At 44.7% G+C, this 23,254-nt stretch overlaps 2 protein-coding genes across 2 annotated transcripts in view; one reads left to right on the top strand and one right to left on the bottom strand.

The window, feature by feature from the left end:
• LOC109421511 (uncharacterized) overlaps positions 1 to 23,254 on the bottom strand; it is a 41,369-nt gene that overhangs the window by 5,298 nt on the left and 12,817 nt on the right. Inside the window, 3 exon segments of the mRNA XM_062847590.1 lie at positions 22,364 to 22,687; positions 22,750 to 22,998; positions 23,062 to 23,218. Coding sequence (XP_062703574.1) covers positions 22,364 to 22,687; positions 22,750 to 22,998; positions 23,062 to 23,218 — 730 coding nt within the window.
• LOC109421512 (probable cytochrome P450 12a4, mitochondrial) lies at positions 7,703 to 9,929 on the top strand. The gene is made up of 7 exons (XM_029871739.2): positions 7,703 to 8,160; positions 8,221 to 8,467; positions 8,534 to 8,650; positions 8,705 to 8,861; positions 8,919 to 9,191; positions 9,249 to 9,497; positions 9,558 to 9,929. The coding sequence occupies exons 1-7, from the start codon at positions 7,968 to 7,970 to the stop codon at positions 9,888 to 9,890; spliced, it is 1,569 nt and encodes a 522-aa protein (XP_029727599.1). The 5' UTR covers positions 7,703 to 7,967; the 3' UTR covers positions 9,891 to 9,929.

The following is a 23,254-nucleotide window of genomic DNA, read 5'->3' as shown; positions in this document are numbered from 1 at the left end:
TTTTTAGCGCAAAGTGCTGCGGACAATTCTCGGTGGGAAACAAGAAAAAGGAGTGTGGCGCAGACGCATGAATTACGAGTTGTACCAAGTGTACGAAGATGCGAATATTGTGAAACGTATAAAATACGGCAGACTTCAGTGGACTGTACACGTATTGCGAATGTCGGAAGAAAGGATAGCGAAAACAATATTCAGCAGAGAACCCGGTAGAGGTAGGCGACTTCGTGGGCGGCCGCGAACTCGGTGGCTGCACGCGGTTGAAGAAGGTCTACGATCCCTACACGGTCGGGGAAACTGGAGGAACATCGCCGAAGACCGACGAAGGTGGTGCTCTACTATACGCTCGACGTTGGAGTAAAGTTACTTTGTAGCCAAAAAGGTATCAAGGTAAGAAGGTGTTCAGAGCACTTATTCAGCATAAATCAACCAAATAGTGCGCCGAAGACATCAACTGGATTTGATGCAATCGCGCACTTTTATTAAGGTTTTTGCACTTATGAATATTAAGTGCGCAGTCCAGTGTTGAACTAAATGCGCAATAATAATGACGGGAACTGTTGCAGCGGTAGCTAGGGGCTGTTTATAGGGGAGAGCATAAGAAGGTTACAGAGACGTCTCAAGGGGTCCCAAAGGGTTACAGCAGAGTACCAGGAGATCTCAGGAGGGTTTCAGGGGGTCTGCGGGGGGTTTCATAAGCATTGCAGAGAGTTTCAGAGGAAGTATCAGAGCATTTTAGGCTGGTTTGAGAGGCGTTGCGGAGGCGTTTTTGGGAGTTTCGGAAAATCTCAGGTGCGTTACATAGGGTCCGAGGGGAATTCCGCAGGCTTCTGAGGAAGTTTCAGAGCATTTCTGGCGGAATTCAGAGGCTTTACGCAAGTGCTTCCCGGGATTTCGGAGGGTCTCAGAAGCGTTACATGGGGTCCGAAAAGGTTCAAGGGGGATTTTCTAGGTATTTCAGGCAGTATCAGAGCATTTTCATCGGGATTCGGCGGCGTAACTGTGGAGTCTTAGGATGTTTTGGATTGTTTGTCTCAAGTGCATTCCATAGGGTCCGAGGGGGTTTAAGGGGGATTCCGGAGGCATACCCTTTGATTAAAAGGTGCTTTTGTAACCCCCTTATACGACCCTGACCTAAAATGTTTCGAAACGCCCCTGAAATCTCCATAATCCTATTGAAACATCTTTGAAATAATCATATTTAAAATGCCTCTGAAACCCCTTTGGACGAATTTAATAGGGTTTAAACCCCTTGAAATTGCCGGGGCCCGTGGCGTAGTGGCTACACGTTTGCTTTATAAGCAGATGGTCATGGGTTCGATCCCAGCCCCGGCACTTTCGTCAGTTGCTCTTCCCCCCTGAGAGCAGCTGACCCTGCCCCTTTTCTGAGTCAATGGCTCAAATGGACCCGGATACTTGGACAACGGCGAACGGCAACTCATAATGGACCCCCAATCGGACTGGAAACAGAAACAACCAACAGCCACACATCAGCTTCCTCGTGCTCATCATTCTACCATGATAGGGTAGAAAGTGAAAGCAGCGCAACGGCAACCAGTTGGATATAGTAGAATTAGAACAGAATACATTTAGGTGCTGTACAAATTGTGAATACAGCTGCCAATTGGAATCGCTCACGCAGTGCCCAAGTTGGTAAATTAGGTTAAGTGATTGAAGAATAAAAAAAACCCTTGAAATGCCCCTGAAATGCTATCAAACGCCCCTAAAACCTCAAGGAACTCCCATAAAATGTTCCTGAAACACCGTGAAAATCTCTTAAATGGCTCTAAAATTACTCTGAAATACTTTGCAACACCCTTTAAAGGCTCCTGAGATCCCTTAAATTTCCTTAAGGCCTTAAGTCCCTTTAAACGTCCTTGAAACCCCTTTTAATACTATTGAAATGTCCCTGAATTCTCCATAATCCCATGAAAACGCCACCAAATCTTGATAGGACGCCCTGCGATTCGAGAACAGTAGGTTATTGGTCTATATGGTCCCCTATCCATCTAGGTGGGGCTGCCACCTTAGGTATAGCTTCCGGTGGAGGAGCCTGGATGCCAGAAGGTGGATGCCAGAACAGACGCTATTGAACCGCACCTCCTTGGTGAACAGACGCTCGGGTCGTACCTCCTCAATCTAGCTGAAGTCAGAAGGACAACAGTGCCCGGGCTGCACTACCAGCTAAGCACACAACTCTTAGCTGGCGGTCTTGTTAACTATTGGCCCGTTGAAGCATGAGGTAGGAACTTGTGAGGACCAGAGCTATGTTGGACGTTCCTTGTCGTCTCACCATTTTGCAGCCCGAGGATTATTATAATAGCAGACTTAAATGGTTTATGTTGGGATCTACGTGGATTCAGTGGTTAGATAAGATGGAATTGTTACTAACTTTGAAGGGATATTCCGTTGAGAATCTAGTTGTAATTATGATATGAGATATTTCAGTGGAAGTTTTAAAGAAAGAATTTGATTTTTTTCCAAAATATTACGAAAACCGTTCTGAAAAATATTCAACCTCTCTGGAATTTTGATTGTGATTCCAAAACTACTCGAAATATTTCCAGTTATTAACTCAGGACTTCTTCTGCAGTTTCCTCTGGGCTTCTTCCAGGTGTTTCGTTTGAGATTCTTAAACAGGTACCATCTTGAATTTGTCGAGGAGTTCAAAAGTAAGTTTTGGAGGAATCGCAAAAGGAACTAAGGGGAAACTTCTGGAGAGATCCTAGAAGAAGCTAATGGGATGGAATCCCGGAAAGATTTCCTAATGAAATCTCTTACCCAAGTAACCAGAAGTTCAAATATGAGAATACTTTATAAGATAAGCAGCTTGTTCGAGGTATCTCATTAGCCTTCTAAACAGCTTCATTTTTAAAGTAATTTTGAGACTTGAAAGTTAACATAAGGTAGCTGGATAGCCTTATAAGCAGCTTATGATGGCACTTTACAAAAATTCATGCAGAAACAAAAATGCATTTTTCAGACTTATCCTTGATTTCGTTTCAATGATACACTTTCATGCAACATTTGAATGAGTCACTTCAAGTGTTTCATACATATTTCTAATGACTCGGTCGTTAAAAAAAAACTTTTCCACTCATCGTAGCATTCGGTAGTCTCCCACCCAGTCGCATTGCTTGTGCTTCACCCGTCAGAGCATTAGTGTCTCACTGGTGCGCGCTAGTCTCTCAATGGTTACGGGCGCCGGTTAATTGGATTTAAGTGGTCGAATTTGTTATCCTCTTTCATAAAACATAATTATCATTCTATTGGCGTGCACCACTATTTAAAAATGTGGTTTAAATAGTGTTTTTGGCATGTTGAAGTATTTCAATGACTCATAAATGAAACGAAAATCCAAGTGTATCATCCCATGTTTCATACACACTTGTTTCTGTAGCAGCAACGAACGAGTGTGTTGCTGGGTGAGAGATGAAGCATCACAGCAGTCCGTTCGCATGGGAAACGATTTGCTACAGTCGTCGTACGTCATGTTTTCCTTTCGAAATTGCACGACCCTGGTTGTGAGAGTTTTTGCTGTAATGGCTTCCAATAATTATATTTTCACATATGTCACTCCAAATGTAGATTTGAATTGGATCCTCATGCGTGGTGAAGTGCTGATTTATTGCTGCGCTGGTGCAAGGGTGCAACACTAGCTGCCGACAGACAATCGATTTAAGGACAAACGTCTTGAAATCTCGCCTCAACAGTCCATCAGAACCTCAGACGCACAAGAAGCAAGCTTCAAACAACAGTGCATTTTATTATTCTGTTCTTGCTTACTTGTAATACGCTTAAAATAAGAAGTTTTGGTGCGCATGTTTTGTTCACGAAAAGATTTTTGCTTTCGAAATCGCGAGTAGGGGCCAAAGTCGGCCATTGTGGCGACCATTTTGGGATTCTAACAAGTCTGTCCTTAACTTTGATTTCACAGGCTGTTAACTTCATCGTAAATGTAGTGATGTGGTAGAGCAGAACATGGGGCTCTCACTCAGTGGCTATCGGTTCAAATCCGGTGGGTGACATTTTTTGTTTTGTTCAAGCCTAATATTCATTGATTTGATAAATTCATATTTGTCTTCTATTCGAGTATGCTAAAACAGTTTTTTTCTGCAAAAAAATACATTTATTTCATCCTTGAAACACAATGCTAACGAACTGAACTTCTATGAACTTGGAAGTTCCGATAATGTTCCGAGTAGCATCTTAAGCAGCTTTTAAGCTGCTTAAGAGGCTAATAATAAGCCTTGTCGGAACTTGCGTGCGCAGTTCCAGCAAGGCTCATCGTTAGCCTCTAAAGCAGCCAGAAAGTTCCATTTGGAACTTTATCTGAACTTCGTTGAACTTGAAGGTGCATTCTGTCATGGGAAGCGGAGCTTTTAGTTACTTGGGAATGTTTCTTTTATGATTCCTACAGTAGTTTCGTTTGGGTTTCTTCTAAAATTGTCATCTAACAAGGGATTCCATCTGGGATGTCTCCAAGAGTTTCTTCTGAAAATTTCTCATTAGGCTTTCCTCCAGGATTATCTTATGTGATTCCTTCCCCGATTTCACAAGGAATTCCCTCCGGGAATATAATTGTTTGCATGAGTTTTTTTCTGGGATTCCTCAAAGAAAATCTTTGAATTCCTCCAAGAAATTCGTTCGGGAACTTCTTCTGAGATTCTTCCAGGTAGATTTCTTCTAGAGCTTCTTCCAGGAATCCTCCTAGAACTGTCCGTGATTGATTTCCCTCGGGAACTCCTTCCGGGATTTCTTCAGATTTCAGCAGATTCTTCTAGAATTCTTTTGGAAGTTCAGAGTGAGAGTATTGCATCTCAGATGTCCCTTATGGAAATCCTTGAAGTGTTCATTAGGGACCATCCATAAATGCCGTAGCACTTTAGAGGGGAAGGGCAGCGTCTCTGATTTTGCAACGGACCATGTATTCAATGTGGGGAAATGGGCCATGAAGTGAGAGGTGGGTGTTAAAAATATGCATAAAAATTATTTAAGGCGATCCGTATATTTTTTGTGAGCATCTCTCTTTCTGAGTGCAATACTTACAGGACTTGCTTGACGAATTCCTCCAACTTTTTTTTCAAGAAATTCCTACAAAAAATCCTTTTGGGTTTCCTCCAATAGCTGTGACTATTATTTTATTCTAGAAATTCAAAAAAAAAAAAGTTTCTGAAGGATACAGCTTCTGAAATACAGAAGAAACTTCTAAAAAAGGAACCTCAGAAGCAACTCCATGAGAAGTCTTGGAAAGGTTTACTGGAGGATTCCCGGAGCTCCTGAAGATATCTCAAAAGTTTTTCCCAGAGAAATTCCGGGAGAAATCTATCAATAAATCTCGAAAGGATTACCGGAAGGAATCATAGAAGAAATTCCTGGAAGTTATTATAGAATCACAACCAAAATTTCTAGGAGGTCCTGATAGATTTCCGCAACGATTTCAAAGAGGGTTTTGGAGTAATTTGTAAGAAAAACTATATTATTCTAAAAATCCCACAAAAAATCTAAAAAAAATGCTGCTTGAATCCCACCAGTGCTTGCTTAAAATCCCAACCGGAATGTCTTCTACCATAATAAGGTTGTTATTATGGTAGGAGACATTATGATTGGGATTTTATTTTATTTTTGTTTTTATTCAATTCGTTTATTTTATAAGCTCAATTGAGTTGTGATAAACAAATGTTGGTGGGATTCAAGCAGCAATTTTTTAGATATTCTGCTGGGATTTTTGGAATAGTATTACAAGTTTTTCTTACAAATTACTCCAAAACCTTCTTTAAAATTGTTCTGGAAATCTTCTCAACATAATTTTCTTTCTAAATTAATCACAAGATCCCAGAATCATCTACAACAACCGACACAACCTCTCCCCCCATCCTTGCGAATGCCATCCTTCCCGAATGGGTCGTATGACTGAACTCTATAGAGTTCAGTCATATAGGATGATCGAAACAATTGAGATGATTTTTTTTTTGACATTCAAGCTACCAATAGTCAGAGCCTATCTTCTTCCTAGTTCTACTGTTCAGGGATTAGTTGTTCAATATTTCATCAGAGATTTCACCTCTAGCTCCATCTTCTTTAAATCAGGTTGTTCTTTTAAGTTATACTTATATGCAGTGCTGAAAATTTCATTTCGTCATATCAAAATTCAACCACCTACAGCTCATTTTAGAATTTGAACCTAAGAATATGGTATATGAAAAACTTGTGCGGCTAGACCAGTTCTGCAAGAAAGTCACGGAAAAACCGCTATTTTTCGAATATTTAATGTATAGACTGTTTCAGAAATTATAAATACACTTTGTTTATTAAATTAAATGAACTGTCCTAATGATTTTTACCAACTTCTTTCAGAGTATAGCATATTGTACTTCATATATTTATATTTCCTTTCAGTTGTCTTGATATTTTAAAGAACAGTCGAGTTCTCTAACAAATAACTTAATTTTTCAAATTTGAATTTGCACAAAGGTGTTTTTTGCCGATTTCAACATTATTTATCACTAAATACCAAAAATAATCTAAATTTGTATCACATTCGCTTTCTCAACAAGTTGTCTAAGGAATTCCTTGATCAAAATATGGAAAAAATCGATAAAGGCATTTCCACAACATTTTTTCGGAGATCAAGTTTCTTATTTTTTAAGGTTTTCTACGGAGCATAAGAACTACCACACAGTTTCTTAGCTTTCCTGAACGCATTCAATCTAAACAAACTATTTTTTTCAGCTCATTCGATCCTTCAGATGGCAAAGCTTGTCATACCATAAAAACGAATGCAGTAAGCAGTAATTAAGACATTCGTTTGCTTAACGTTTGTTGCTACTGGTGTTGTTGAGAAATGTGAAACAAAAATTTTTGCATTGAGAAGGCCCGTAATGGTGGTTTTTGATCAAATATTCCAGTAAAAATTACTCTTCCCAATCGAGAAATATGTTTTATTATCGATGCAGCAATTTTGATTTTGATTGAACGTAAAATATTTTATTTGTGAGATTTTTTGCTTTTCCAATATGCTACACTTTTTGACCACTTTGTGCAACTTCAAATTTTAATCATCCAGTTTACAGAGCCCTATTTTTTAACTTTTACCAGAAACATCAACAAAATTTGTATTATTTGCTTCGTTAGCATGTTAACTATGAGAGCTAGAAGGAACTTTTTCGGATATTGTGCTCAAATTGAAATGGCAGTTAATCGTTAGTGTATTTATAATTTCTGAAACAGTCTATAAATGTCACGGGCTACCATTGAAAAATGCCAAATGATATTCACCGTGAATATCAATTGCATTTTTCGAAGGTAGTCCGTGACATTTACCTTAAATATTCGAAAAATAGCGGTTTTTCCGTGACTTTCTTGCAGAACTGGTCTAGCCGCAAAAGTTTTTCATATACCATATTCTCAGGTTCAGCTTCTAAAATGAGCTGTAGGTGATTGAATTTAGATATGACGAAATGAATTTTTCAGCACTGCTTATATGGCCAAACGGCATTCGGCCAAATTACCCGGAACCAATCTGCCGTAGATTGAATGGTATTATTTTAAGCTTAGTATAATGAGTAATTGTTGTGACATGTAAAGCTCAAATTAGCATTGATCCTTGTAATCCACTCGTTGTTATCTCTTTGACCCATAATCCCCTCAATGATGCCGGTAGCCATTGTCTGCTAAGGTGCAGACTTGATAAGATTAGACTAGACCTCAACGCGAGACAATCACACAGAAGCCAGTTGAAACCAGCTGGAAGTACTCGCATTTCATGCTCATCTGAGTTGTTGTATGTATACTAAGCTGACTTTCGTGACCAGCAATTTTCGTAAGATAAGACGGACGCCGTCGAACTTTTTGGCGATAAGACTGTTCGCCGACAAAAATATAAACGGCTTGTATGAATGGTCAACAGTACCTAGAGGTTGAAAGTGAAACAGTTGGACAAGAATAGACTGTCGGTTCCAAGCTCGAAGATGCAGTCCAAAACAATTTCTAATGTCCTTAGAGCAAGATTCTATGGACGAATCGTGACAACTACTCGATACTGTAGTGCTCAAGCCGCTCCAGTCAACGAAGGAAGAGATCCGGAATGGGACAGTGCGTTACCGTACGAGAAGATTCCCAGAATGACGTTGCGTCAGACGTTGAAAAACTTCGCTCCAGGAGGTAAGTGTGATACTTTCCGTTTGACCTATCAATTCACAACCCAGCTCGTTCTTGATGTAGGTCGCTATCATAACGCCAGCGCACCGGAGATACATCGTCTGTGCCAGCAGGACTTTGGCGATCTGGTTCGCTTTCCGGGGATTCTGGGACGAAAGGATACCGTGATGACCTTTTTGCCGGATGATTTCGAAAAGGTGTTCCGCACGGAAGGTCCATGGCCGAACCGACGCGGTTTGGCCACCTTTGTGCACTACCGGAAGGAGGTGCGACCGGATGTGTTCAAGGGACTGGGAGGTTTGGTATCGGAGTAGGTTTCGTGATTTTCGAAGTAATCAAGAAATGTGCGTGAAGTGATAAGCAATATACCTTTCAGACAAGGGGAAAACTGGCAAAAATTTCGATCTATTGTTAATCCGGTATTGTTGCAACCCAAGGTGGTTCGTTCATACGTTGGTAAACTCGATGAAGTTACTAGTGAGTTCATGAACATGTAAGTAGAAATGAGATTACGATATGATTCATTCAGTAACAATCGTCATAATAGAATGCTCAAGATCCGCGACGAGAGGAAAGAACTACCGGCTGATTTCGGTCAGTGGTTGAATCGTTGGTCTCTGGAATCAACTGGAGTGCTATCTGTAGATTCACGGTTGGGAGTTCTAGATGAGCAAGAATCGGAAGAAGCCCGTAGAATTGTTCAGGTGGGTGTGGAATAGTTCATTTCCTACGCCTTATTACACTGGTGTTGGTAATTTCAGCTCACCAAGGAATTGTTCGAGCTTGTCTACCAACTGGACATACTTCCATCAATTTGGAGGTACTACAAAACTCCGAAATATCATCGACTTATGAAGATTTTCGATGAGCTGACCACGATTGCCATGTCAAAAGTAGATGAAGCTGTTCTCAGGTTGGAGAAGAGTCCTTCTACAACGTCTGATGCCCAAAGCGTCCTGGAGAAACTGCTGAAGATTGACCGGAACGTAGCGATTGTCATGTCGTTCGATATGATTTTGGCGGGCGTTGATACGGTGAGCGTGACTCTCTTTCAAGCAAATCATCGTCCTAACGATAAGATCAAATTGCAGACCACTTCAGCTATTACAGGAATCCTGTACTACTTGGCCACGAATCCAGAGAAACAAACCAAACTACGTGAGGAACTGAGAAGCATTTTGCCGCAGAAAGATTCTCCACTAACTCCGGACAACATGCAGAATCTTCCGTATTTGCGTGCCTGTATCAAGGAAGGAATGCGATTGTTTCCACCAATCATAGGAAACCTGCGGGCCACCGGGAAGGATATCGTTCTACAGGGCTACCGAATTCCTAAAGGAGTGAGTTGTGATGCTTCAAAATTCGAAACCTTATAGTCTCTATTTATTTCCATTCTACAGACAGACATCGGCATGGGTTCCATGGTAGTTCAACAGAGTGACCGTTTCGTTCCTCGGGCCAAAGAGTTCCTGCCAGAGCGATGGTTGAAAACACCAGAGCCGGGCTGTCCCCATGCCAAGGATGCCCATCCTTTCGTGTATCTACCGTTCGGAAATGGACCCCGTACCTGCGTTGGACGACGGCTTGCCATGCTGGAAATGGAAATCCTTTTAGCAAGGATTACTCGGCTGTTTGAATATCGTTGGAATTACGGGGATTTGAAGATTCAGACTACGCTGGTCAATACACCGGTCAATGATTTGAAGTTTCAGATGGTGGAAGTTAATGATTGAATCGATCATGCTCAAATATCAATAAAGTTGTTCCACATACGTGTTTGTCACAAAAATATGTTTGAGATTACTTTCATACTTTTGATTAACACAACTCCTACGCCAAGCAAGAGAAACTTGATCGTGTCCTCGATTAGCTACTGTTAGTATCGTGGCTTACCTACATAATATCTACCAATCTCGACAAATCGCTGGCAATCCATCTCAAACAGCTATTTTCGTAGACCCCGCATTTGAAATTCAAATCGCAACCTCCCCGAAAATATACTGTTTAACAAATGATGTTGTGAGAAATGCCAGAAAATAATTGTACCTGACATCAGGAAAAAAAAACACATCATCATAACGTCGAATTGTGCTCGGCCATAAAACTCTCTCACCGTTCCGAACTTCTTGATTGCCGGTCGCCATCTTCATCATCATCATCAACAGCAACTCCACTAGAAACACATCAAGATAACTGGTGATAAATGGACCTCCCCTCGCAAACGGCCGCCAGGCCAATTCGGAGTGCGTTGATTATCAAAAATATCGCATTAGTTCCCGTTTTCATTTCAATTTGAGAAACAGTTTGAGAAACTTCAGCACCCCAGCACCATCTTGGCAGCTTCTTCCTCGCAAAACCGCATAATTACGACCCGCAGAAGTGACGAGAAAAAAAAAACGAAATAATCGCGTTTCCCCCAAAGTACCTACCTGGTCGGTTGTCGTTGTGTTGTACGCATTAATATTTCATGGATTATGGTAATTCGAAACGGTTCTCTTTCGCGATTCGCTGATACGGCACCACACCGGGCCACCGATTCAAAATGGCAAAAAGTTTTTGCGACAATGGAAGTACTGGAATGCCCAGGCCGTACTTGAACTATCCTAAGATGTTACTTCGGCCACATCACTATGGCGTAGTGGACGTTCGTGAGCCCGTCTGGGTCATATTGACCCCAACATCCTACTAGGGTTAAGATGGTGGGCCACGATCTGCTCTGTTGAATCTTTCTTCACTGGACCCGGTCCCGGTCTTCACTGCCAGTCTCCCCTTGGCATCCAGTGCCCTCAGACTCTGGTCAGCAGCCACTGTTGAACACATCATCTGAACTGACGATTTCATTCATCCCGTTAGACTTCCTTTAACATCTCTGCTGCCAATTTAACTCAAAATTCATCGCCCACCGTCACTTCACTACGAGCACCACAATTGTACTCACGCTTTTTTCCAGCGAAACAATCATGCCCTTCGTCTTGATGGTGGTCATTGTGAGAGTAAGGAGTTTCAAGGGGTTTACAGGTGCGTTTCTGGAACCTTTCAAAGACGTTCTGAAGGGTTTCAAAGGTATTTCATATTGATTAAGATGATTTCAATACAATGGGATCATTGAGCTTTCAAAACATTTCAATTCAGGTAAGTATTAGGAAAGGAGGGGTCGTTAAGGGGTATTATGGGGATTTCAGGACGTTTCAATACACTGAAACCTCCACTTAGGTAGGATCCATTTAAGTAAAATCTATTTAGGTTCCTGGACAATTAACAAAAAAAAGCTACACTCCCATGGGCTTTTCCCTGCTCCAAATAAATTAACATAAAAAAAAACAAACAAAATAGGTTCTGATCAATAAGGTAAAGAAACAATTATTTTACATAATAAACAATGTTAGCAAGAATGAACGAGAAAAATAGGTAAGTTATGAGGGAAAAATATGATATGATACTTTTTTGATATCATAAAACATTTGGTATAAAACAACTATTTTTGGGAGTGGAGGGAAATAAGAGCAGTCAGTCGAAACATAACGGTTGGGAAGAGTGGAGATGCCAACTTCTTATTATAACTTTTATGTGGAGAATGACAGCTTCTTCTTTTTCACATTCATTGGGGCATCCTCCAATGTGAAGTGCTTGCACTATATATAATTGTATGATCTTGGTTGTATAATTATAATGTTTTGCTTGATCAAATCACATTGGATGGACAGCCCACTGCTGTCGGGCTTAGTACCGTGCTACAATGAATGGAAACCATCATCATCATCATCATCTGATCTACAAGCGAAATCAGTGATCTATTGGAGCATTACATACATTTATTTGTTCAACATCATTAAGACAAGACATAATCAACAATAGTACGCCACAATACTCGGTTTGAGGCTGCCGCTCTCCATCCTCGGTCGCGCCCAATGCTCGCCAAGTCACGCTCCACCTGGTCCGCCCATCGTGCTCTCTGCGCTCCGCGCCTTCTTGTGCCAACCGGATCAGTTGCAAACACCAGCTTTGCAGGGTTGTTGTCCGGCATTCTAGCAACATATCCTGCCCACCGTATCGTTCCGGCTTTGGCCACCTTCTGGATGCTGGGTTCGCCGTAAAGTGCAGCGAGCTCGTGGTTCATCCTTCTCCGCCACGCACCGTTCTCCTGCACACCGTCGAAGATCGTTCTTAGCACGCGTCGCTCGAAAACTCCGAGTGCTTGTAGGTCCTCCGCAAGCCTAGTCCATGTCTCGTGCCCGTAGAGGATCACCGGTCTTATTAGCGTTTCGTACATGGTGCATTTGGTGCGTGGGTGAATCTTTTTCGACCGCAGTTTCTTCTGGAGCCCGTAGTAAGCCCGACTTCCGCTGATGATGCGACTCCGAATTTCACGGCTCACGTTGTTGTCAGCCGTCAGTAAGGATCCGAGGTAGACGAATTCCTCCACCACCTCAAAAGTATCCCCGTCTATCGTAACATTACTACCCAGACGGATCCGGTCGTGTTCGGTTCCGCCTACCAGCATGTACTATGTTTTTGAGGCATTCACCACCAGTTCGACCTTTGCTGCTTCGCGTTTCAGGCGGGTGTACAGTTCTGCCACCGTTCCAAATGTTCTAGCGATAATGTCCATGTCGTCCGCAAAGCACACAAATTGACCGGATTTTGTGAAAATCGTTCCCCGGCTGTTGAGCCCGGCTCGTCGCATCACACCTTCCAGAGCGATGTTGAAGAGTAGGCATGAGAGTCCGTCACCTTGTCGCAGTCCCCGGCGAGGTTCGAATGAACCGGATAGCTCACCCGAAACCCTTACGCAGTTTTGCACACCGTCCATCGTTGCTTTTATCAGTCTAGTCAGCTTCCCAGGAAAGCCGTTTTCGTCCATGATTCTCCATAGCACTGCGCGGTCGATACTGTCGTATGCCGCTTTGAAGTCGATGAACAGGTGATGCGTTGGGACCTGGTACTCACGGCATTTCTGGAGGATTTGCCGTACGGTAAAGATCTGGTCCGTTGTCGACCGGCCGTCGATGAAGCCAGCCTGATAACTTCCCACGAACTCATTCGTTTTAGGTGACAGACGACGGAAGATAATCTGGGATAGCACTTTGTAGGCATCATTCAAAATAGTGATCGCCTGAAGTTCTCACATTCCAAATGGTCGCCTTACTTGTGAATGGGGCAGATTACCCCTTCCGTCCACTCCTCCGGTAGATGTTCGGTTTCCCAGATCCTGACTATCAGCCAATGCAGACAGGCGGCCAACTTTTCTGGGCCCATCTTGATGAGTTCAGCTGCGATACCATCCTTGCCAGCTGCTTTGTTGGTTTTGAGCTGGTGAATGGCATCCTTAACTTCCCTCAGCGTGGGAGTTAGTTCATTTCCGTCCTCCGCTGCACTGGCGTCGTCGTTTCCTCCGTTGCCGTGGTCGCCCGTGCCTACGTTCTCCAAGGCATTCAGACCCAAGTAACACACATGTTATATAAAAGTTACGACAGCGCAAGTTTTGGTTGTATAGAAGTTTATTATACGTTATTTCAACACAATGATAGAATTACGTAAAATAAACTTCTATACAACCAAAACATGCGCTGTCGTAACTCTATTATAACATGTGTGTTTCTTGGGGATGCTGGTCGAAGTGCTGCTTCCACCTTTCGATCACCTCACGTCCGTCCGTCAAGAGGCCTCCGTCTTTATCCCTGCATTTTTCGGCTCGCGGCACGAAGCCGTTGCGGGATGCGTTGAGCTTCTGATAGAACTTCCGTGTTTCTTGAGAACGGCACAGCAGTTCCATTTCTTCACACTCCGATTCTTCCAGGCGGCGCTTTTTCTCTCGAAAGAGGTGGGTCTGCTGTTTCCGCTTCTGTTTATAACGTTCCACGTTCTGTCAAGTCCCTTGCTGCAGCATTACCGCTCTCGCTGCGTTCTTCTCCTCCAAAACCGTTCTGCACTCTTCGTCGAACCATTGTTCCGTCGATTCCGTTCCACGTACCCGATGGTGCTCTCTGCTGCATCGTTGATGGCTGCTTTCACTGTACTCCAGCAGTCGTCTAGAGGGGCCTCATCGAGCTCGTCCTCGTCCGGCAACGCGACTTCGAGATCCTGCGCGTATGCTGAGGCGACATCCGATTGCTTCAGTCGCTCTAGGTTGTACCGTGGCGGTCGCTGGTACCGTACATTGTTGATGACGGAGAATTTTGGGCGCAGTTTGACCATCACCAGATAGTGGTCGGAGTCGATGTTGGCGCCACGTTAGGTCCTGACGTCGATAATGTCGGAGAAGTGCCGTCCGTCAATCAGAACGTGGTCGATTTGAGATTCTGTCAGCTGTGGTGATCTCCAGGTGTAACTATATTGACAACGACTGTTTTGAAGATTTTCGAATAGCTTTGGCGTTTCAGTCTTTTCGGGGTCAAAAACAACTAAATGTTTTCTTCTTCCAACGTTTCGATCCTTATTGGATCTTCCTCAGGGAATCGAATGAAATTGTTGCTTTTTCGTCCAGTGGTAGTTTTTTAAAACTTTTAACCGTCATTTGTTGTTGAAACGTCTTATGACCCCGGGAGCCAATCGCTCCGACCCAGAGGGGACGGGCCTAAGCCCTAAGCAGCTGGTCTGAGCCTCGGCCGCTTCCGGGGCACTCAAGGCCATCTTTTGGTCTCCCGGGTCCCAGGGCGTTTAGTAGAGGGGGAGTTTCGGACGGTGTTGAACCTAACCACAAATACAGGGAAAATTTACCGCAATTGTGTATTAGGATGATCCAGATGATAGATACATAAGCTGTCGAAACGGTCTGCGAGCGGTCGGAGAGATGGTGATGAAAAGTGTCTTCGGCATGGCCATGGAGCGACCTGGAAAGCCACCGGAGTGCGGCCGTTAGCTAGATGGTGGCGCCGCAGATGAGCGACTAGGACGTTGTCGGGGTGGTCGCTGGGATGCGGCCAGAAGGCGACTCGAGCTCCCGTTGATGGCCCATGGCCGAAACACGGCCAGAAGCGGTTGAAACTTGACAAAAAGCGGCCGTAGTGCCGCCATGGGGGGGGGGGGGGGGGTCGTTGAACGGTTGGACGTTGCCGGAGAGCTCCTGGAGTACGGCCAGTACTCTGCAGTTGGCTCATGGAGGACAACCGGGATACGAGCGGCGGCCTAACGGCTGACAAGCTGCGCGGATGATAGTAAGCGGCACGCGACCCGTGGGTCGAACAGGGCCCGGCCGTCGAGTAGCTGTAGCGCGGCCGGAAAGTGGCCGTAGGGGTATCCGAATGGCGCGGCTTTTTGCTCACGCTGTTGCGTTGGTGATTCGGGACTTTGGACGGAGAAGCTTCTTCTCTTCCCCCCAAATGGGGGGGGGACGATTTGACGAGTTTAATGGCGTATTGACCCTGTGCCTGAACTATACGACACCACAAATTTCACTCCTCGCCTCTTTACTGTTCGGCGACCGTTCTTAGACTCCCCGCTTTTTCCCTTTCTTCTTTACTCCCTCTCTCTGCGTTATTGTTCCTCTCCTCCTGTTCCACAGTTCCGTTCCACATCGCAGCCAACTTTAGTGCTTGTTCGCTCCGCATATATGCGTTTCAACTTCTTTTTAAATTAACCGTTAAAGTCTAGCTTAACAAGTTGGGTCCCTAGTTTCATATACCGTAAGTCTATCAACAACTTGTTACCGTCCGGTAACATTGTTTTTTGAATTTGTCCGTTTTTTCTGTTCCGAAAAACCTTCAAATTCAAAAAGAAAATATCTTTTTGAATTTGAAGGTTTTTCGGAACAGAAAAAACGGACAAATTCAAAAAACAACAAATGACGGTTAAAAGTTTAAAAAAACTACCACTGGACGAAAAAGCAACAATTTCATTCGATTCCCCGAGGAAGATCCAATAAGGATCGAAACGTTGGAAGAAGAATACATTTAGTTGTTTTTGATACCGAAAACACTGAAACGCCAAAACTATTCGAAAGTCCAGGTGTAACGATAAGGGAGGCTGTGTTGGAAAAAGGTGCTACGTATGGCCATATTTTTGGAGGCGGCGAAATCAATGAGTCGTAGGCCGTTTTCGTTTGTCTGCTGGTGGGCGCTGAACTTACCAATCGTCGGTCTGAATTCCTCCTCCTGGCCTACCCGAGCGTTCAAATCTCCTATGATGATCTTGACGTCGTGGCTTGGGCAGCAATCGTCTGGGCTGTGCACGTTTATTATGCTGAAGTTGAAGAATCGGCCCTTGATCCTCAACCTGCACATTCTTTCGTCGATCGGCCACTAACCGATCACGCACCTCTGCATATTACCCATAACTATGAAAGCTGTTCCCAGCTCGCGTGTGTTGCCGCAGCTCTGGTAGATGGTATGATTACCTCTAAACGTTCGCACCATGGATCCTGTCCAACACACTTTCTGCAGCGCTACGATGCCGAACCCGCGGTTCTTCAGTAGATCGGCGAGTATGCGGGTGCTCCCAATGAAGTTGAGAGATCGGCAGTTCCTCGTACCGAGTTTCCAATCGCAAGTCCTTTTTGTTCGCTGGGGTCGTTGCCGTTGGTCTCGGTTCGTATTATTCTGTTGTTGATTTTCCGCTACAATGGTTTTTTACGGCTGGCTCGTAGGGCCTGACACCAACCCCCTACTTTCCGGAGGACCATAGTGCACAGTTGAGCCTAGAGTCCTTCCCTGGCACTCGGACGTAGATCAGCCACCCCTAGCATGGGGATCAGACGCTGTTGTGAGCCGCTCCTCCCGGAGAACATACGCTCAGGTTTGCCGAAGCAAACCCCCCCCCTTCCCTGTCAGCCTACGACCAAAGTTCCCACCGGGGTTGGTTACCCGATCTTCCCTATGGTTGCTCATAGTTTCCGGCCGGTACCGCGTGGAGGTAGGGATAAGAGTTGCTGGGCAGAGGCTAGTAGATCGCAATGGGATCTGAATTGCGCAGCATACCCAGCCTTTACCGTGCCAGCTATTGGAGCATTATTAATGAAATTGATGCTAACACAGCTTCATGTTGCTATGTGTTGTCAAGTGGTGAGTTCGTTGTCAGTTTGAGGATCTCCAAGAACTTTCTTGAGTATAGGTCATCGGATCCACTAACGTATTTGGTTGTCTTTAAGAGATTTACGAAACAGAGGAAAAGTTAAATGGGCTTTTATATTCCCCTCTGAAGACCATTAAGATACCTTGAAACGCTTTTAAACACCTCCAAAACCCCCATGAAACCCCATGAGCCTCTGAAGCCCCCTTAACCCTCTTGAAACGCTTTGAAACGCCTTGAAACACTTTGAAACACCTTGAAAGGCTTTTGCCTCTGAAACCCCTATGGAACCTGCAAGAAATTCACCTGCGAGCCTCTGAAGCCCCCTGAAACCCTCCTAAAACCTCCTGGGACGCTTTGCAACGCATTGAAAAGCCTTGAAACGTCTTGAAACGCTCTGAAACGCCTCTAAAACCCCTACAAAACCTTCATGAAATTCTCCTGAGAGCCTATGAAGCCCCCTAAAACCCCTGTGAAATCTCTTGAATCGCCCTGAAACGCCATGAAACGCATTTAAATGCCTTGAAACGCTTTGAGACGCTTTGAAACGCCTCTGAAACTCCCATGAACCCGCTGTGAAATTCACCTGCGAGCCTCTGAAACCCCCTTAAAGACCCCTAAACCTCCTGAAACGCCCTAAAACGCGCTAAAACGCTCTGAAACGCCTCTAAAACCACTATAAAACCTCCGTGAAATTCACCTGCGAGCCTCTTAAGCCCTCTCAAATTCATCGGAAACCTTCTGGAATGATCTGAAATGCCCTCAAACACATTGAAACGCTTTAAAATGCCTCTCTAAAACCCCTTTAGCCCTCCGTGAAATTCACCTGAGAGCCTCTGAATCCCCCTAAAACCCCTGTGAAACTTCCTGAAACCCCCTGAAACGCATTCAAACGCCTTGAGACGATTTGAAACGACCCTGAAATCCCTATTCAACCAACGTGAAATTTACCTGAGCGAGCGTGAGGTGGTCGAGAGGTGGCGGCAGCATTACGATGAGCACCTCAATGGCGACGTTGCAAGCACCGAAGGTGGCGTAGTAACAGATCTAGGAGTACGTGCACAGGACGAAGGACTTCCGGCCCCTGACCTCCAAGAGATTGAGGAGGAGGTCGGCCGGTTGAAAAACAACAAAGCCGCTGGAGCAGATCAACTACCAAGCGAGCTTCTAAAATACGGTGGAGAAGCACTGGTGAGAGCACTACACTGGATCATTACCGAAATTTGGGAGGAGGAAGTATTGCCTGAGGTATGGATGGAAGGTATCATGTGCCCCATCTACAAAAAGGGCGACAAGTTGGATTGCGGAAACTATCGCGCGATCACACTACTGAGCGGTGCCTACAAGGTACTCTCTCAAATTTTATGCCACCGTCTATCACCGATTCCAAGAGAGTTCGTGGGGCAATATCAGGCTGGATTCATGGGTGAACGCGCTACAACGGGCCAGATGTTCGCCATCCGCCAGGTGTTGCAAAAATGCCGCGAATACAACGTGCCAACACATCACTTGCTCATCGATTTCAAATCGGCGTATGATACAATCGATCGAGAACAGCTATGGCAGATTATGCACGAATACGGATTCCCGGATAAACTGATACGGTTGATCAAGGCATTGATGGATCGAGTGATGTGCGTAGTTCGAGTATCAGGGACACTCTCGAGTCCCTTCGAATCTCGCAAAGAATTACGGCAAGGTGATGGTCTTTCGTGCTTGCTGTTCAACATTGCGATAGAAGGTGTAATAAGAAGAGCGGAACTAAACACGAGTGGAAAGATTTTCACGAAGTCCGTTCAGCTGCTTGGTTTCGCTGATGATATTGATATTATAGCTCGTAAATTTGAGACAATGAATGGCGGAAACGTACATCCGACTAAAGAGTGACGCCAAGCGAATCGGATTAGTCATTAATGTGTCGAAGGCAAAGTACATAATGGCAAAGGGCTCCAGGGAGAAATCACCGCGCCATCCCGAATTTATTTCGACGGTGATGAAATCCAGGCGGTTGAAGAATTCGTGTACTTGAGCTCACTGGTGACCGCCGACAACGACATCAGCAGAGAAATTCAGAGACGCATTGTGGCAGGGAATCGTGCTTACTTTGGATTCCGCAGAACTCTATGATCGAATAAAGTTCGCCGTAACACGAAGGTAACTATCTACAAAACGCTGATTAGACCGGTCGTCCTCTATGGGCACTAAACATGGACCCCACGTGCAGAGGACCAACGCGCCCTTGTAGTTTTCGAACGGAAGGTGTTGCGTACCATCTACGGCGGAGTGCAGATGAAAGACGAGACTTGGAGAAGACGAATGAACCACGAGCTGCATCAGCTGCTGAGAGAACCAACCATCGTCCATATCGCGAAAATCGGGAGGCTACGGTGGACGTCATCAGAATGTCGGATAGCAACCCGACTAAAATTGTTCTAGAGTCATCCGACCGGTACATGAAGACGTGGTGCGCAGCGAGCTAGGTGGGTCGACCAAGTGGAGGACGATCTGCGGACCCTATGCAGAGTGCGGAAGTGGAGACAAACAGCCATGGACTGAGTGGAATGGAGACGGCTACTATGTACAACAGAGGCCACCCCGGCCTTAGCCTGATCGGTGAAGTAAGTAAGAAATTTACCTGAGACTCCCTGAAGCCCCCCTTAAACCCTGTGAAACTTCCTGAAACGCATTGAAACCCTCATGAAACCTCCATGAAATTCACCTGCGAGCCTCTGAAACGCCCCGAAATGCATTAAAACGCCATGAAACGCCTTTAAACGCTTCGAAACGTCTACAAAACCCCTATTAAACCACCGTAAAATTCACCTCCGTTAAAAAAAAACCGCCCGAAACCTCCTGAAAGGCCATGAAACGTCCTGAAACGCATTGAAACGCCTTGAAACGCTTTGAAACGCCTCTGAAACCCCCATGAACCCTCAATGAAACTCACTTGAGAGTTTCTGAAGCCCCACAAAACCTCCTTGAAATCTCCTGAAACGGCTTGAAACACCTCTGAAACACAAATGAAATCATTGAAACGAAATTAAACGCCACTTGGTAACAAATTACTCCATTACCACGAAACGCAACGCAATACTCGTGCCATTCTACATTTCACCACTAAACCTAACCTCCGAAATGTTTGACAGTTCTCAGGTAACTTGACAGACCACACGCAAACAAGATAAAGACAATAATATCTTCTACTTTATCGACATTATTGCTGTTCTCTATTTTCTCGTGCTACATTTGTCAAATGACCTGATAACTGTGAAACATTTTGGAGGTTAGGTTTAGAGTTGTAATTAAGAACATGCATATTTTCGGACCTGGGTCAGTGATTTGATGTCGCAATTTCCTACGCAATTTTTGAATCCATGATGGCGACCTCCGGTTTGTGATGATAAATGATAACTATGGAGATTCTGGCTTTATTAGTCTAGGGAATCCAGAATCTCCATAGCATACCGTTTCCAGTCGAAAACATCCAATAAATGAAAACCTGTGTATTGTAGGGACTTCCAGAAAGGAGGGTTGCTTGGAGTTTTACCTTCCGGGTTCCGGACCCCCGGAACCGCTCATTACGCCCCATGTAACGCTTCTGAAACCCGTTGAAAATCCTAGGAAACATTCAGATATGCCTCCGAAATCCTCCTAAAACCTCCAAGGACCCTATGTAACGCACATGCGACCGTTTGAAACCCTGGAAAGCGCTTGCGTAATGCTTGTATACCTTCGGATAATTCTCTGAAGCTACTTGAAGTGCCTCCCCTCGGATCCCATGTAACGCACATGAGTCCAAACCAAAAACAAACCTATAACGCCTTCGAAACCCGCCATAAACTATCTGAGGTTTTTTAAAATGCCTTCTAAAATCGCCCGAAAACCCCCTACAGCCCCATGTAACACACATTAGACCTTCCAAAACCACCGAAAACGTACATGTAACGTCCGAAAAACGCACCAAAAATCCTCTGAAGCTTCTTGAAATCCCCTTGAATTCAATGTTACGCACCTAAGACCTTCCGAAACCCCTACATAATACCTCTAAAATTCACCAAAAATCCTTTGAAACTTTCTGAAACGCCCCAGAGGTACGCTGGCACTTCAGACCCTAGGATTCTTTAAAGCGCCCCTGAATCCCGCTCGAACCTCCCTGAGACCTCTTGAACCGCCCCTGAGACCTCTTGAACCGCCTCTGAGACCCCTTGAACCCTCCTGAGAGGACCCTGAAACCCTCTTAAATGTCCCTGAGACCCATTAATATCCCCTGAAACCCCCTGAGACGCAGTTGGAACTTCCTTGAGATCACCTGGGTCCCCACCGTAACTTACTTTTCAGTTCTGAGCGTCCATGGTGGTGCAGATGGCCTGTTTTTTGGTTATCGTCTGACCCGTGGAAGCATGAGATAGGAATTTGTGAAGACTTCCGCTATAATGGACGCTCTTTTCCATGTTGATAAGTCACCACTTGTGTGTATTATAAGGGCGTATCAAATTAACTACCAATTGAAGAGAGGTGTGATAGAGAAAACTGAAAAATAATAAAGTCGATCTTGATGGCGATGGCGGACGCGGTTATGGAATGAAACTGAGCCGTAAGGGAGGCTCCACCGCAATCCGAAAATTGCCACTGAATTGTGCGCGAAATCAAATCCAACCCGAGTGGTGTCCAATTTCCCAGCCCGCAGTAATAATGGCCACCGGTGTGTTCGGGTGGCTGGAGAACAGGGTGGTGCTGCTCTACAGGCCGCCAGAGCTATTTCAATCAACGTCGTCGTGGTCGTCGTCGTTGATTGGTGCGAATGTGCGGGAGAGAGAGATGAACTCTAAATCTCGCGGGCTGTTCAATTTTGTTTTGAACCCCATTGACGAGCTAACGGGAGGTCGTAAATTAAGGATATTTTCGGATTCGATGAAATTTGCTCGGTTGGAAATTGGGATTCCAATTAGGAGGGAATAAGGTACGTTCACGAAAAATAAACAAAAGTTTATGGTGGTGAGGAAGCAGAGAAGTGAGGAATCGAGAAATTATCGAAAATTGAAAAAAGAGCGAGGCAATGAAGTAAAACACAAGAGTTTAAAATAAACATAAAAAGGAATTTATTATGATTACAATAATACAATAAAAACAAATACATAAGCCAAGCCCAAGTATGATGAACTCTTAAACATCTCTTAAAGCTATATCATACAAATATCCCTTAATCGTCCAGTTCGGTCATCTGGAACCTGAGCTCATTGATCGGAACGTTGATGAGCGTAGCACGAATCTCTAGCTCTCCGTAGTTCCACCGGTAGTCGAACTGGCGAGTAATTCGGGACACGATCATCTCCATCTCCAGCATGGCCAGACGGCGCCCAATACAGGTTCTCGCCCCAAACCCAAACGGCAAATACAGGAACGGATGAGCATCCTTGGCATTTGGATAGCCTTCCTCCTTTAGCCAACGCTCCGGCAGGAAATCCTTTGCCCGTTCAACGAATTTCTCCTCGTGATTCAGGATCATCGAAGCCATGGCTACGTCAGTCTATCGTGAAAGGCAAGGGTAACGTCACAAAATTTCGAATTCAAAACTCGAGTGAAACTTACCCCCTTCGGAATCTGATAACCTTGAAGAACCATATCTTTTCCGGCTGCTCGAACATTTCCCGCGGTCGGTGGACACAGCCGGAGGCCTTCCTTGATGCATGCACGCAGGTATGGAAGGTTTCGCATGTTTTCAGGAGTGAGCGGTGAATCCTTCTTCGGAAGAACCGTTCGTAGCTCCTCACGTAGTTTGGCTTGCTTGTCCGGATTGGTGGCCAGGAGGTACAGGATACCTGTAGTTCCCGTAGAAGTCTGTAATTCAACATATCCCGATGGTTAGGCATTGAACTTTCAGCAACATTCCATAATACCTACAGTATCTACTCCAGCCAGCAACATGTCAAACGCCATGACAATAGCAACGTGACGATCTACCTTCAACAACTTCTCCAGGACACTCTGGGTATCGCTCGGAGCCGAAGGATTCTTTTCCAGCCTGACTACGGCATCATCGACCTTTGCCATGACAACCCTGTAGATGAATTTCAGTTTAGAATTTTAAAATTCA

This window comes from Aedes albopictus, chromosome 2 (assembly GCF_035046485.1).
Source record: "Aedes albopictus strain Foshan chromosome 2, AalbF5, whole genome shotgun sequence".
Lineage (NCBI taxonomy): Eukaryota > Metazoa > Arthropoda > Insecta > Diptera > Culicidae > Aedes > Aedes albopictus.
This window is presented reverse-complemented; position numbering and strand designations above follow the sequence as displayed.

Excerpts from the sequence above, each read along its gene's own strand:
- LOC109421512 (XM_029871739.2), top strand. The coding sequence starts at position 7,968 with ATGCAGTCCAAAACAATTTCTAATGTCCTTAGAGCAAGATTCTATGGA. Across the intron at positions 8,161-8,220 it reads GAAAAACTTCGCTCCAGGAG|GTCGCTATCATAACGCCAGC; the intron begins GTAAGTGTGATA and ends TTCTTGATGTAG. Across the intron at positions 8,862-8,918 it reads AAGCCCGTAGAATTGTTCAG|CTCACCAAGGAATTGTTCGA; the intron begins GTGGGTGTGGAA and ends TGGTAATTTCAG.